Source organism: Falco punctatus (assembly GCF_963210335.1).
Source record: "Falco punctatus genome assembly, chromosome: 8".
In the NCBI taxonomy this organism is placed as follows: domain Eukaryota; kingdom Metazoa; phylum Chordata; class Aves; order Falconiformes; family Falconidae; genus Falco; species Falco punctatus.
Genome location: NC_137588.1, coordinates 62,115,045 through 62,125,884, shown reverse-complemented (window position 1 = coordinate 62,125,884; position 10,840 = coordinate 62,115,045). Strand labels below are relative to the sequence as shown.

General features: G+C 44.0%; 1 protein-coding gene across 1 annotated transcript; it reads left to right on the top strand.

Moving 5' to 3' along the window:
• The first annotated feature begins 1,955 nt into the window (after positions 1-1,955).
• On the top strand, positions 1,956-10,323 carry UBE2B (ubiquitin conjugating enzyme E2 B). Its single transcript, XM_080400502.1, has 6 exons — positions 1,956-2,118; positions 5,609-5,689; positions 6,414-6,439; positions 7,492-7,581; positions 8,855-8,943; positions 9,754-10,323. The coding sequence occupies exons 1-6, from the start codon at positions 2,075-2,077 to the stop codon at positions 9,880-9,882; spliced, it is 459 nt and encodes a 152-aa protein (XP_080256628.1). The 5' UTR covers positions 1,956-2,074; the 3' UTR covers positions 9,883-10,323.
• The last annotated feature ends 517 nt before the right edge of the window (positions 10,324-10,840 follow it).

Sequence of the window (10,840 nt, the reverse complement as noted above, 5' to 3'; positions counted from 1 at the left end):
AGCAGATATAATGCTATGATGGTTATTTAGTGCAGATTTGAGACCTATTAAACTACCTTAGCAAGGGTAGAGCCTCTCTATTGTTAGTTGGGGCTGTTTTTTTGAAACCAGCTTGGGATATAGTTAACTTCATTTAAAAACCTACATGTGCTGTACAATCAACAGAGCAGAAACGCAGCTGGTTCTTTATAGGAAAAAAAATAAAGCTTTCAATTTATTAATAAGACTCCTGGCCACACCTGTGTAACAGGCAGCTAGGATTAAAAAGAAAACATTTTATTAGGTAACGTCATAACACCGTTTCTTGATGGTGTCAGAGGAGACTGAACACTGTCACTGTTGAGATAGTGTTGAAAAAGTTTCCAAGCCAGGTGGAAACAAGACAGGATTTCAGATTTAGCTCGTTTGGGTTTTTTTTTGTTGTTGTTCCCCTGTGCAGGCCATGACTGTTGCCCTGCGTGGAGCTCTGAGTGTGGGGTACGTTAAGAGTGACGGGGGTTCAGGGGGTGGAGAGCTGCCTTTGGGTAGTGGATGCTCTTGCTGCTCTGCTGGGGCCATTGCAGCAGAGCACATGGTAAGAGTGGAACAAGTAATGGTGCTAGACCGATGTTAATTATTTATACAGGTCCAAGCTTGCACTTGTTTTTTTGCAGTCTGCTTTCTTCCTTACAAATTAGCTGGGGCTAAATGTAAACTGTATAAAGCTAGAGGAGCAGCAGTGGAATGTAAAATCAAAACGTCTGTGTGATGGGGGGAGGAGGAAAATCCAGAAGAGGATTGCTTGGCAGGATCCATTTTGCGCTAGTGCAGGGAATAGTGTTTTAGTGGCTGGGGAATGATAGTTTCTTATTACCAAGCCTCTTTGAAAAGCTCACTCCCTTGCAGCATCAGGCTTTGTGTGGATTCCTATGCTTGTATCTTGCTTTGAGTGTCTGAGTATTTTCACCGAGATGGGACATTGGGTTAAAAAGTGTGCAGAGTGTAAGTCCTTGTGGAGTAAAATCCTGACCCGTGTGGGGTACTGATTCCGAGCAGTGCTCAGGTCAGTCACTTCTAAAATAATCCATGTCAGCGGAGCAGCCACAGCACATGCTTGGCACCAACTTTGGCAAAAAAGCAGTTAGGAGCTTTGTGCTAATTAAACCAGGATCGATGCTTGTCAAGCACATGGGTAGCCGGAGGCAAAAGAAATGGGCAGAGGATGAAGATGTTTATATCTGTCCCTTCATTATGAGTCTCAGGGTGTTCTGACCACCTTAAAATCATGTGAAAGAAAAGCAAGGGGGCACATGTCACCACACAAACCCAAGCTCCGGGGCTGACTTCTGAGGCGCCATGTAAGAATTAGGTCATGACTTCAAAGAGGTCTGCTCTAGCCCGTTGGAGTAATGGCATTAGAAAAGCAAACCGCTTCCCTGGTTCCCTGCTACCCTCCCGCAGAGCAGAAGCCAGTGGGTACGAATGTTTTTCCTAAAATGATTTCTGGCAACATCCATGTGCTCATTTGTCCGCAAGGCCGTGCCAGCCCTCAGACCCCTGGCCTGGGATGCTCCGCGCTGCAGGCACCCTCCCTGCTCCTTGAGCCGGTTCACGGTTCTTCAGCAGCTCCAAATTAAAAGCTGAGCTTGCTGCTTCTCCGTCGCTAAAATCTGCTTGCTTTAAGCCCCAAACGGTAATTAAAAAAAATATTAAATCTGTTTTCCACGGGGGGTGAGGCAGTTCTGGTGACAGACCGGCGGAGCCGGGCACTGCGGTGGCCGATCCCGCTGGCTCCCCCAAAACGCCTTTAAGCGCGGAGGCAACGCGGTGCGCCGGTGGGGGGCTCCGCGGAAGCGGAGCTGCGCGCAGGCGCCCACCCCCGCGCCGGGCTGGGTCGGGCCGGGCCGGGCCGTCCCCTCGTTCCCCCCTTGCCGCCCGCGACGTCGGCCGGCCCAGCGGCGCGGCCCGCCCCCCGCGGAGGGAGACGCCATTGCGGGTTGTTTGTGCAGGCGCGGAGGGAGGTGGCGGCGCCGCGGCCGCGGACTTTTTTTTTTTTTTTTTTTTTTTTTTTTTTTTTCCACCCCCCGCGGCGATCATGTCCACTCCGGCGCGGCGCAGGCTGATGCGCGACTTCAAGAGGTGAGCGAGGCCCCCGCCGGTACAGGGCCTGCGGGCACCGGGCCCCTACGCGACACGGGCTGGCTGGCAGCGGAGGAGGCACCGCGGCGGCTGGCCGGGCAGAGCTGCCCGGCCGCGGGCCTGACCCGGCAGTTTGTGGAACCGCGGCTCGGGCTCGCACGGGCCGGGCCAGCCCTGGGCGAGGGGGGGCCGTGGGCAGCTGTGGCGGGGGCGGCGATTCCCGGGGCGTCCCTTTGTGCTGAGGGACGGGGGCTGGCACGGAGCCCCCTCCCCCGGGGGGTGCCGCGGGCAGGGGCGCACTCCGAGCCGGCGGCTTCGCCCTTCCCTTCGGGGCAGCGGGGGAGGGAAGAGCCCTGCGGCTGCCGGGGTGAGCGGCGGGGTCCCGCCGGGCAGGGCCGGCTTTGTTTGTGCCGGGCGCCGCGGCACCGGCCGCCCGCCTCGCCCCTGCGCCGACGGCTGGGGGCGTCTGAGGATAGAAGTTGAAGCGGTGCCTTGAGGCAGGGGCAGCTGCCGCTGCTGGGGAGGGCCCGGGTCGCGGGGCAGGCCGGGCTGGGGGCCGGTGCTTCGGTGCCCTTGCCCTGGGGTGCCCGCCGGTGCGGAGCGGATTGGGGCTGGCTGTTTGTGCCCTGCTTCCTGCGCCCCCCGCCTCAGCCGAGCTCTGGCACACCGAAGGGGTTTGGCCCAGTCTGCTGAAGCGAGCAGGCAGAATGTAGGTGTGTTGGAGGCTTGTTGGGTCGACGGTGTCTCCGAAAATGAGTATTCGGGATAGACGTTCAAAAAATGAAGCCCAAAGAATTAGCGAACGCTTAATTTGTCTGTATGCAATAAACAAAACGCCCTTTAATGTTTTTATGCACATGCTATTCTGTCTAAAGCTTTCAGTCATGAGGCATCTTCTGTATAATACATACAAACTGCTAAAGAAGCAGTTATTAGTTGCGCTCTTTTAAACATTAATGGCTGAACCACAGGCTCTAGAATAATTTATTTCCAGTCTGACGTGTAGACGCATTCAAGAGAGTGTGGAAGAAGGTGGGGGGATCTTCTGTTAGCTTTAGAATATGTCATATTGTTTCACTGGACTGTAGTCGCTCGTAAGTTGTTGGAAGTGAGTCAGCTTTGATAGCATCTCTTTTTTTTTAGCATAGCTATGTTATACCAGTACCTGAAAATACATCAGGAAACAGTTGACATGTATTGTAGTTGCTTTACATGACTGCATGTAAAACTACAGTGGTAAGAGGCTGATCTGTGGATCTACAAACAGTTGCGTGTGTTTGAGATGTGGAGCCTGCTTCTCTTGTACTCGGGTGTTGGTGTTAGCTAAGCGGGTGTTGCTTGATTGCTGTTCAAATCAAAACAGGATATTCAGTCCTTTTTATTGTATCCAGTTACACAGATGACGTGAACCAGTGATTTTTTTTCAGGGTGAGGGACTAAGTAATATTTCAAGACTGCAGTCAGATGTGGGTTTTATGATTTTATAATCTTAGAATAACTGGTTTAATAATTTTGAAATTTAAGGTGGAGTAAAGATTTTAAAGCTGTGGAAAAGTATAACCAAGTAAACACAAAGTAATCAAATGTATGTATCAAATATGCAACAACTTTGATACCCCCAAACTTACGTAACTTCTTCATGTCAGTTCTTTTTATTCTTCTCTTTCCCACTGTTATATATTTGTTTAGCCTTATGTTACTTCTACCTCAGCAGACTGTGTGCTGTGAGCTGTGATTCACTTTGTTAAATATAAACTTCTTTTGCGTGCTGTGATTGTCAAGAGCAATTGCAAAGAGAATAGTTCAACAGATTTTGTATCTCCTTGAATTTGTTTGACTAAACCAATAGAAAAAATTAGTTTGTTTGGGTTTTTTTTTGTTTCATTTTGGTTAGTTTGTTTTGGGGTTTTTTTCCTCTTAAAAAGGGGTTACAAATGCTGCATTTTCCCAAGCTGTTTAAGACTTCCAGGCATTTTTTGGATCAGTCTAATTTCCAGTCCTTGCCACAACCTTTCTGTAGTTAGACCCTTTGACAGTAGGGTGCACGTGAGCTTTTAAATTGATCTAAAAACCAAAGCCATCTCTCAGATGCGCTTGTCAGGCTGAATGCTTAGGCATTATTGTTGGCCTGCAGCCTGGCTGTCATGTAGGAAGAAGTCATGTTCCTGTTCTCCCTGACCAAAATAGTAGGTGGTTTATGCTGTTGATACTAAGCTGTCTGAACTGCGTGTGCTTGGAGAGCGAGGATGTAAACACAGAGTTCAGAAGGGATCTGAGCTGTAAACAGCAAGCCCTGCTCCTGGGCTGCCTCTGTAGGGCAGTGCCATTGCTCAGCATCCACGTATGCATGCAGGTTTATCACAGACTTGGGCAGTGCAAATGCAGGAGAGTTTACTGGCTGTATACCAGTGTCAGCTCTGAACAAACCTCCATGTACACGCTGATGTTCAGTTAGAATTTGTCCCTTGGTCTGCAGGGCTTTTGGTAGCGACTCATTCGTAAGCGTACTGTGATCAAGCCTCATGTTGACACTGAAGAATTGCTTTTGAAGCAAGGGCAGTCACTGGGGGCAGGTTCTTTATTCTTGCATAACTCGAGAGGCCAAGTAGGTGAGGTGGGTAGGAGCTGCCACTGAAGAGGTTTGATCAGGAAAATGCTCATCAGGTGATGAGGGCTTGCTGACCATTGTTCAGGGTCTTATGTGATCTTCAGCAGAAACACTGGTGTACAGAACCATGGGCAGAAGGAAAGTAACTGGATCCTGTTCTCCGGTTGCGATACATATTTCTGTGTGGCCCAAGTTAATGTGGTTTTCAGTGAGTGTGCCTTTGCCTAGTCTAAGGATTAAGTAACTAAAAAGAATTAAAAATGCTTCCATGATTACTTCAGAGATAAACACATTTGTTGAACTGGTAAGAAGAAGCACTATACAGATTTTCCCCTTGTTCCCTTTTAAGCAATCAGCTTGCCAGTCAAAATAGGCTTATACCAAATTTAGCTACATCATGCACACAGATCTGAGAATGCACGAAAAGCTGCACTGACGGTCACTCGTGCTTAGTCCCAGCAAGTGTGCTGTGTAAGTCTCACTGGCTGGTTTTTGGCTCCTGTTTGTGGCTGCAGTTTGTTCTTGTCTTCATTGGTGGCAGCCAGCAGCAGTTGCTCTTTCATAGTTCGCTACATAGTACCGTAAATCTCAGCTGTACATGGTGCTTCAAAGTATTCTTGCCCTTAATGCTTTGCTCCCTGCACACTTAATGTAACCTGTTGGGCCATTGTAGTGTGTTGGTATAATACATGAGAAAATCTTGGTGTGTGTTGTCTTGTAGGTTTGTCTTTTGGAGTATTGATAATGTGTGTAATGCTTTGTGTATTCTCTGATTTAGAGTGATAAAATATTTACAAAATCTGGATATTACTGTTAAATTGAATACTTTCACCTGCAAGTATAATTATGTAAGGCTTGTCGTTCTATGTTTGTAATTCTTAGATTGCAAGAAGACCCTCCTGTGGGTGTCAGTGGTGCACCATCTGAGAACAACATAATGCAATGGAATGCAGTTATATTTGGGTAAGCATTTGTGATGACTATAAAATCCTGTATCAAAGGACTAAATAAACCTGGGTTTTGTTTTTACAGTTATTCTCTTCTTTTGTGTACGTAAAGTCAGCAAACTTAGAAACATGACCAAGTGTGCTGTTGCAGTGTTTTCAGGGGTAATGTAGAATGCATAGGAAATAAAAAAATAACATTTGTTCATCTTTTTTGTTGAATAAAGCTTGCTTAATGGCTGAATAAATAGGTTAGGCTGTGTAGGAGTTACGAAAAAACAGGTTTCCTCTCTAAAGTACCTAAGAGCCGCATGTTCTTGGCCATTAAATCCAGATGTATTAGCGGTGATTGGACTGATTCCCAGTGGAACGAGGTACAGGTTCTGTCTAGGAAGTTAACATTAGAAGTCCTACAGAACAGGAACTGGCTTTGTATCCTTTCGTAAAATTGAAGTATGCTTGCTAGTAATTTGCTCGTTAATTCTAATCTAGTCGCATAATGGTGTATGTATCATTTGAGATGATGATAAAGTAGGTATCTTGACTAGCAGATTGACTATGGGAAAGTGTCCTAGGCACAACAAAGCTCTCGGAGGTTGCCTCTGGATACTTGCCTAAATATTTAAATTATCGCCTCTGCTTGTGTCTTGGGGAGGATGAGGAAGAAGATCTAAATGTATTGTGCTTGTTTAGAAGTAGGTAGTGATCGTTTTTAACTGGAGTTTATTTTTAAAACCTTTCAGGCCAGAAGGGACGCCTTTTGAGGATGGTAAGCCGCTAACTTTTATATTCTCTGTCACTCTTACAAATGTTGCCAGTATTAACATCGTTCTGTTTTGAAAAAATAATAGATGTTATCTGTATATAATTTGGAACAAACCAAGCAAGCAAGTGAAGGAGTAAGGTCTTGTTGGCTGTAAAAATACGTCTATTGATGTACGCAGTGTCTTGTCATAGTGGTTGGTGGTTGGTTAGAAAGCTGCAAAGCAATGCTTATATCAAGACTTGTTTATACATATACACTAGAGCTTTTAATGGGGGAAGTTGGTCTAACGGTGCCAGATGTGTTCTCACATCTCCATAGCTAAGCTCAGCAAGACAGTGTGCTTTGCTGGTTTCATCTGTGTGGCATGTTTGATTCATCTCCATTCTCCTAATGAAGAACAGGTGAAAAATCTTGACTTGTTCTGAATATAGAACTCAGTGAGGGGGAGGCAATACCGAATTTGTACATAAACATGAAAGTTAGTGTGTAATGAACCTCCCTTAGGCATATGAGGAATAATGAGTTTAATAATTATAGTATTATTGCAGTAATTGGCAGCAGATGGGGTTTTCCTCTGTGTTGGGTTGGAGGAGTTACAGTAAATTATTCACTGATCCATAATAAAGGTTTTCAGTGAATCAGTCATGAACTCCAAAGACTGAGATTGCTGATTATGAAATTCCAGTGTTTCTTTGCTGGCACCGCAGTGCCAAATTAATGAAACACCTTAAAGTCACCAACCATCGTGTTGGGTCACAGAAAAGGGGGAGGGCAGTGGGACAATTGGTGCTGGATCTAGCTGTCCTTGCCATGTACACAGTGAGTCTCCGAGCTTCTACCTAGCTGTTGCTGTTGGGTTTATTACTGTCACTAAGTAGTAGTTCCATTACCGCTTGAAATATATGAAAAGAAACCAGACTCAGTGTTGTTAGCTTATACAATGGTGAGAAGAAATACTGATCACGAAGCACATAGGTTAACCTATGTTGTATATATTTCTGGAGGTGTTCTTTTGTTGTCAGTTAATCTGATTGTATTTGTTTTTGTTTGGACAGGTACTTTTAAACTAGTAATAGAATTTTCCGAAGAATATCCAAATAAGCCTCCAACTGTTAGGTTTTTATCAAAAATGTTCCATCCAAATGGTGAGTAAATCATTTTGATTTAGCCATAACACCCGTTAGATACTGTGGTGTGGTCATGTGTTCTGTGAAGCTCCAAAATGCTTAACAGCTCTCAATCTCTCTTCATTGCTGCCTCCTAAGTAGATGTCTGGGACAGCAACTGCTTGATGAAAAATTAAGAATTATGATGCTATTAGGAAGCAGCTATCTGTCTCTTTCTAATCAATAGATAGCCTCGGTAGCAAAGCCTGTGAGCATTTTCAGCAGCAGCTGCACTTAGGTTGGCTTAAAGAGGCAATTCTGGTTGCAGATTCCTGCCCTCTTCCATTTAACAGCAATTGTGTATGCGCAGCCACATTGTGAATCGGAGCAGGGAAGTGATCAAGCCAGATGTTATTTATTTCTGTCAGATGAGATTTCAGCCAAGTCCATGCCTTCATTTGGTTCCCTGTACCAGCCTGTGCTAGCACAAGGAAGAAGGTGAGAATGCACAGCCGTAGGGAAGTGCGAGGAGGGCTGACCCCAGCTCAGTGATGAGAAAGTGCTGCGGTTCCTGCTCCAGCACTTGATAGGTTTTATTCAGTTATTCTTGCATGCAGAAAACACAAACCATGCCTTTTGCTTTTCCAAGCCCCTCTGTAGCAATATGTTACATAATGTGCAGGGCAGTGTGCCTCTGCTAGTAATCTGTTGGGGTTTATTGGCACAAACAAGCCTGAAGACAAGGGTTTCGGAGTTTGAGTGGTGAGTTTGTTTCACACAGGCTATATTAAGACAACTGGTAGGTATCCAGACAGAAGCAGTGTTTCAAGCACACTTTCCAGTATTTTTTCTTACCTGTCTTGGTGTGTCTCATAGTGAGCACAGAGTATGTGAAAAGAGGGCAAGAACTCCTGCTGTGGAGTGCGTGATAGCTGTGAGATCCTCAGCTGGCGCAGTGGATTCTGCTCCCGCAGTAAATGTCTCGCTGCTCTCTGGGAGCATGCTCTCCACTGTGTGCATAGGGGCCAGTCACACAAGAGAAGCAAGAATCAAGTCTACCAGTTCCTGTGCTAATGCCATCATCATTAGACCTTCCTCCTTTTCCTCTTAAGTGTTGTTACTTCCAGTAATACATCTTCAAAATACAAGGTGCCATACGACAGAAGATTGTGAAGCATAACTGCTGTCTTCTTCCCTAAAGCATTAATTTAAGCATAGACTGAATTGGAATGGTAAATCTGCCTTGAACAGTATGTAATGAACAAACTATAAAATAAATCTGATTGTTTCCAAATATCTGTTGTATTTGCAGTTTATGCGGATGGTAGCATATGTTTAGATATTCTTCAGAATCGCTGGAGTCCAACATATGATGTTTCATCTATTTTAACTTCAATTCAGGTAACTTCACATCTCTTTTAGCAAATAATTCTGTTGTTGTTAGTCTCTCTTCCAGAATACACAGCTCGGTGATGGGGCTAACCAGGTATCTGTATCAAAGGGGACTTCAAATACTTGTGAGCTAAGCAGTAATTTTTCAGATCAAATAAAGGCTAAGTAAGGTGTTGTCTGATGTAATGACTAATTTTGAGCTACAAAACTGCTGTTAGGTATTTCTTGCAGGAAAAGTTACTGGTTTGGATTCCTTTTTAACTCTTTAGTCAAGACAGGACATCAGATGGTAGAAATTTGCCTAGTGTTTGAAACACTAACCTTTATCCTGAAGCCTTGCCCACTGAAGTCCTCGGGGAGACAGTACTGCTAAAACCTAATTTACTTGGAATAAGTAAAAATGGCATGGCTCAGCAAAAATGCATATTTTCTTTTCTCCTGTGTGATTGTTTTTATTTGTCTATAGTGAAGTTCTGTAGGAGGCATCTTAAGCCCCTCTTCGGTCCTGAATGACAATAGTAGTGTAATTGCCAAATAATCAATTACCATCATACTGCTAACTGGTACAAATGACGGTGTACCTGTGAGGTTTGAGAACCTCAAAGTGTATGCAGTGCTACTGCTTCACAGTGTATAATTTGAGGTTCAGTGGTGTAATTATGGGTGCCTAACCATGAGTTTAACTGTTGGTTTTTTTCAGTTGGGCTCTTCTGAGTCATGTATGTCTCCTGAAACACAGTATTTGTAAGTTGTAAGTTGATTTTTCCATGATTTAAAAGGTGTTGGTTTGTCTCATGTTTTGTTTTCCCCTTTTTGCAGTCTCTGCTTGATGAACCTAATCCAAACAGTCCAGCAAACAGTCAGGCGGCACAACTTTATCAAGAGAACAAACGTGAATATGAGAAAAGAGTTTCAGCTATTGTTGAACAAAGTTGGAATGATTCGTAACAGCTGCTTTGTTACTCTCCATCCTCATAATCATGACGTACAATTTAACTCTCAATAGAAAGGCTACCAGAAATTTCAAGTGCCACAGTTCTAAGAATTTGCATAAAAACTCATTTGCAAACAAAATTAAGCCCTCCAGTTTAGGAAACTTAAAAGCTTGTGTATCTCGATTAACGTACTTTTTATTGCATGGTATGAACTAAGTTATTGCTACATAAATTTGTAATATATCCTGTTTGTATTTTTTTCCCAAGTGTATAATGTTGGTGTGGAGTTTTCATGACAGAATATACACATTTTGTAAATCTGTACTTTTTCAAATATTGAATGCCTTATTTTTGAATTCTTTAGATTTTTAAATTGGAGAAAAGCACTTAACAAAGTTTTTATATATAAATATTTCATGTAAAACTGTTAAATACATAACCTTAGTGCAAGACATTCTGCTTTCACTCTGTATCTCTTTCAAAGGGCTCATTTTTACTCCATTTTTCCTCTTGGTACATGCTGATGATACCATGCACTTTACAAACAGAAGTTAACCTATGATGTAGTTGTCTTTACTGGATATTTGCTTCTGCACCAGGGCTTAACTTGATTCTTTGTGTCCTCAGTTGTATGAGGAAGAGAAGAGAAGTATTGGTAGCTGCCAACTTACAAATGGGGAAACAGTTGTAACGATTTTGCTAAAAGTCCCACTTTAAACCAGCGACAGAGTTGCAAACGGGACCTGGGTGACCAGGCTTAATGATGATGTATTCTGATAACTTATTTTTTTAGGGAGATTGTATTTTACCAAGTTGTGAAATGCTGTCATCTAAATCTGTCCTATATTCACATACTGATACTGTAATATAGTTTTTAATATCCTCTAATAATTAAAGAGGTGTCCCATTAGTTTCCCTTGGGGGTAGGGAAAGAATTAAAAACCAATGGCAGCAAACTTGGCTCTGTGCAC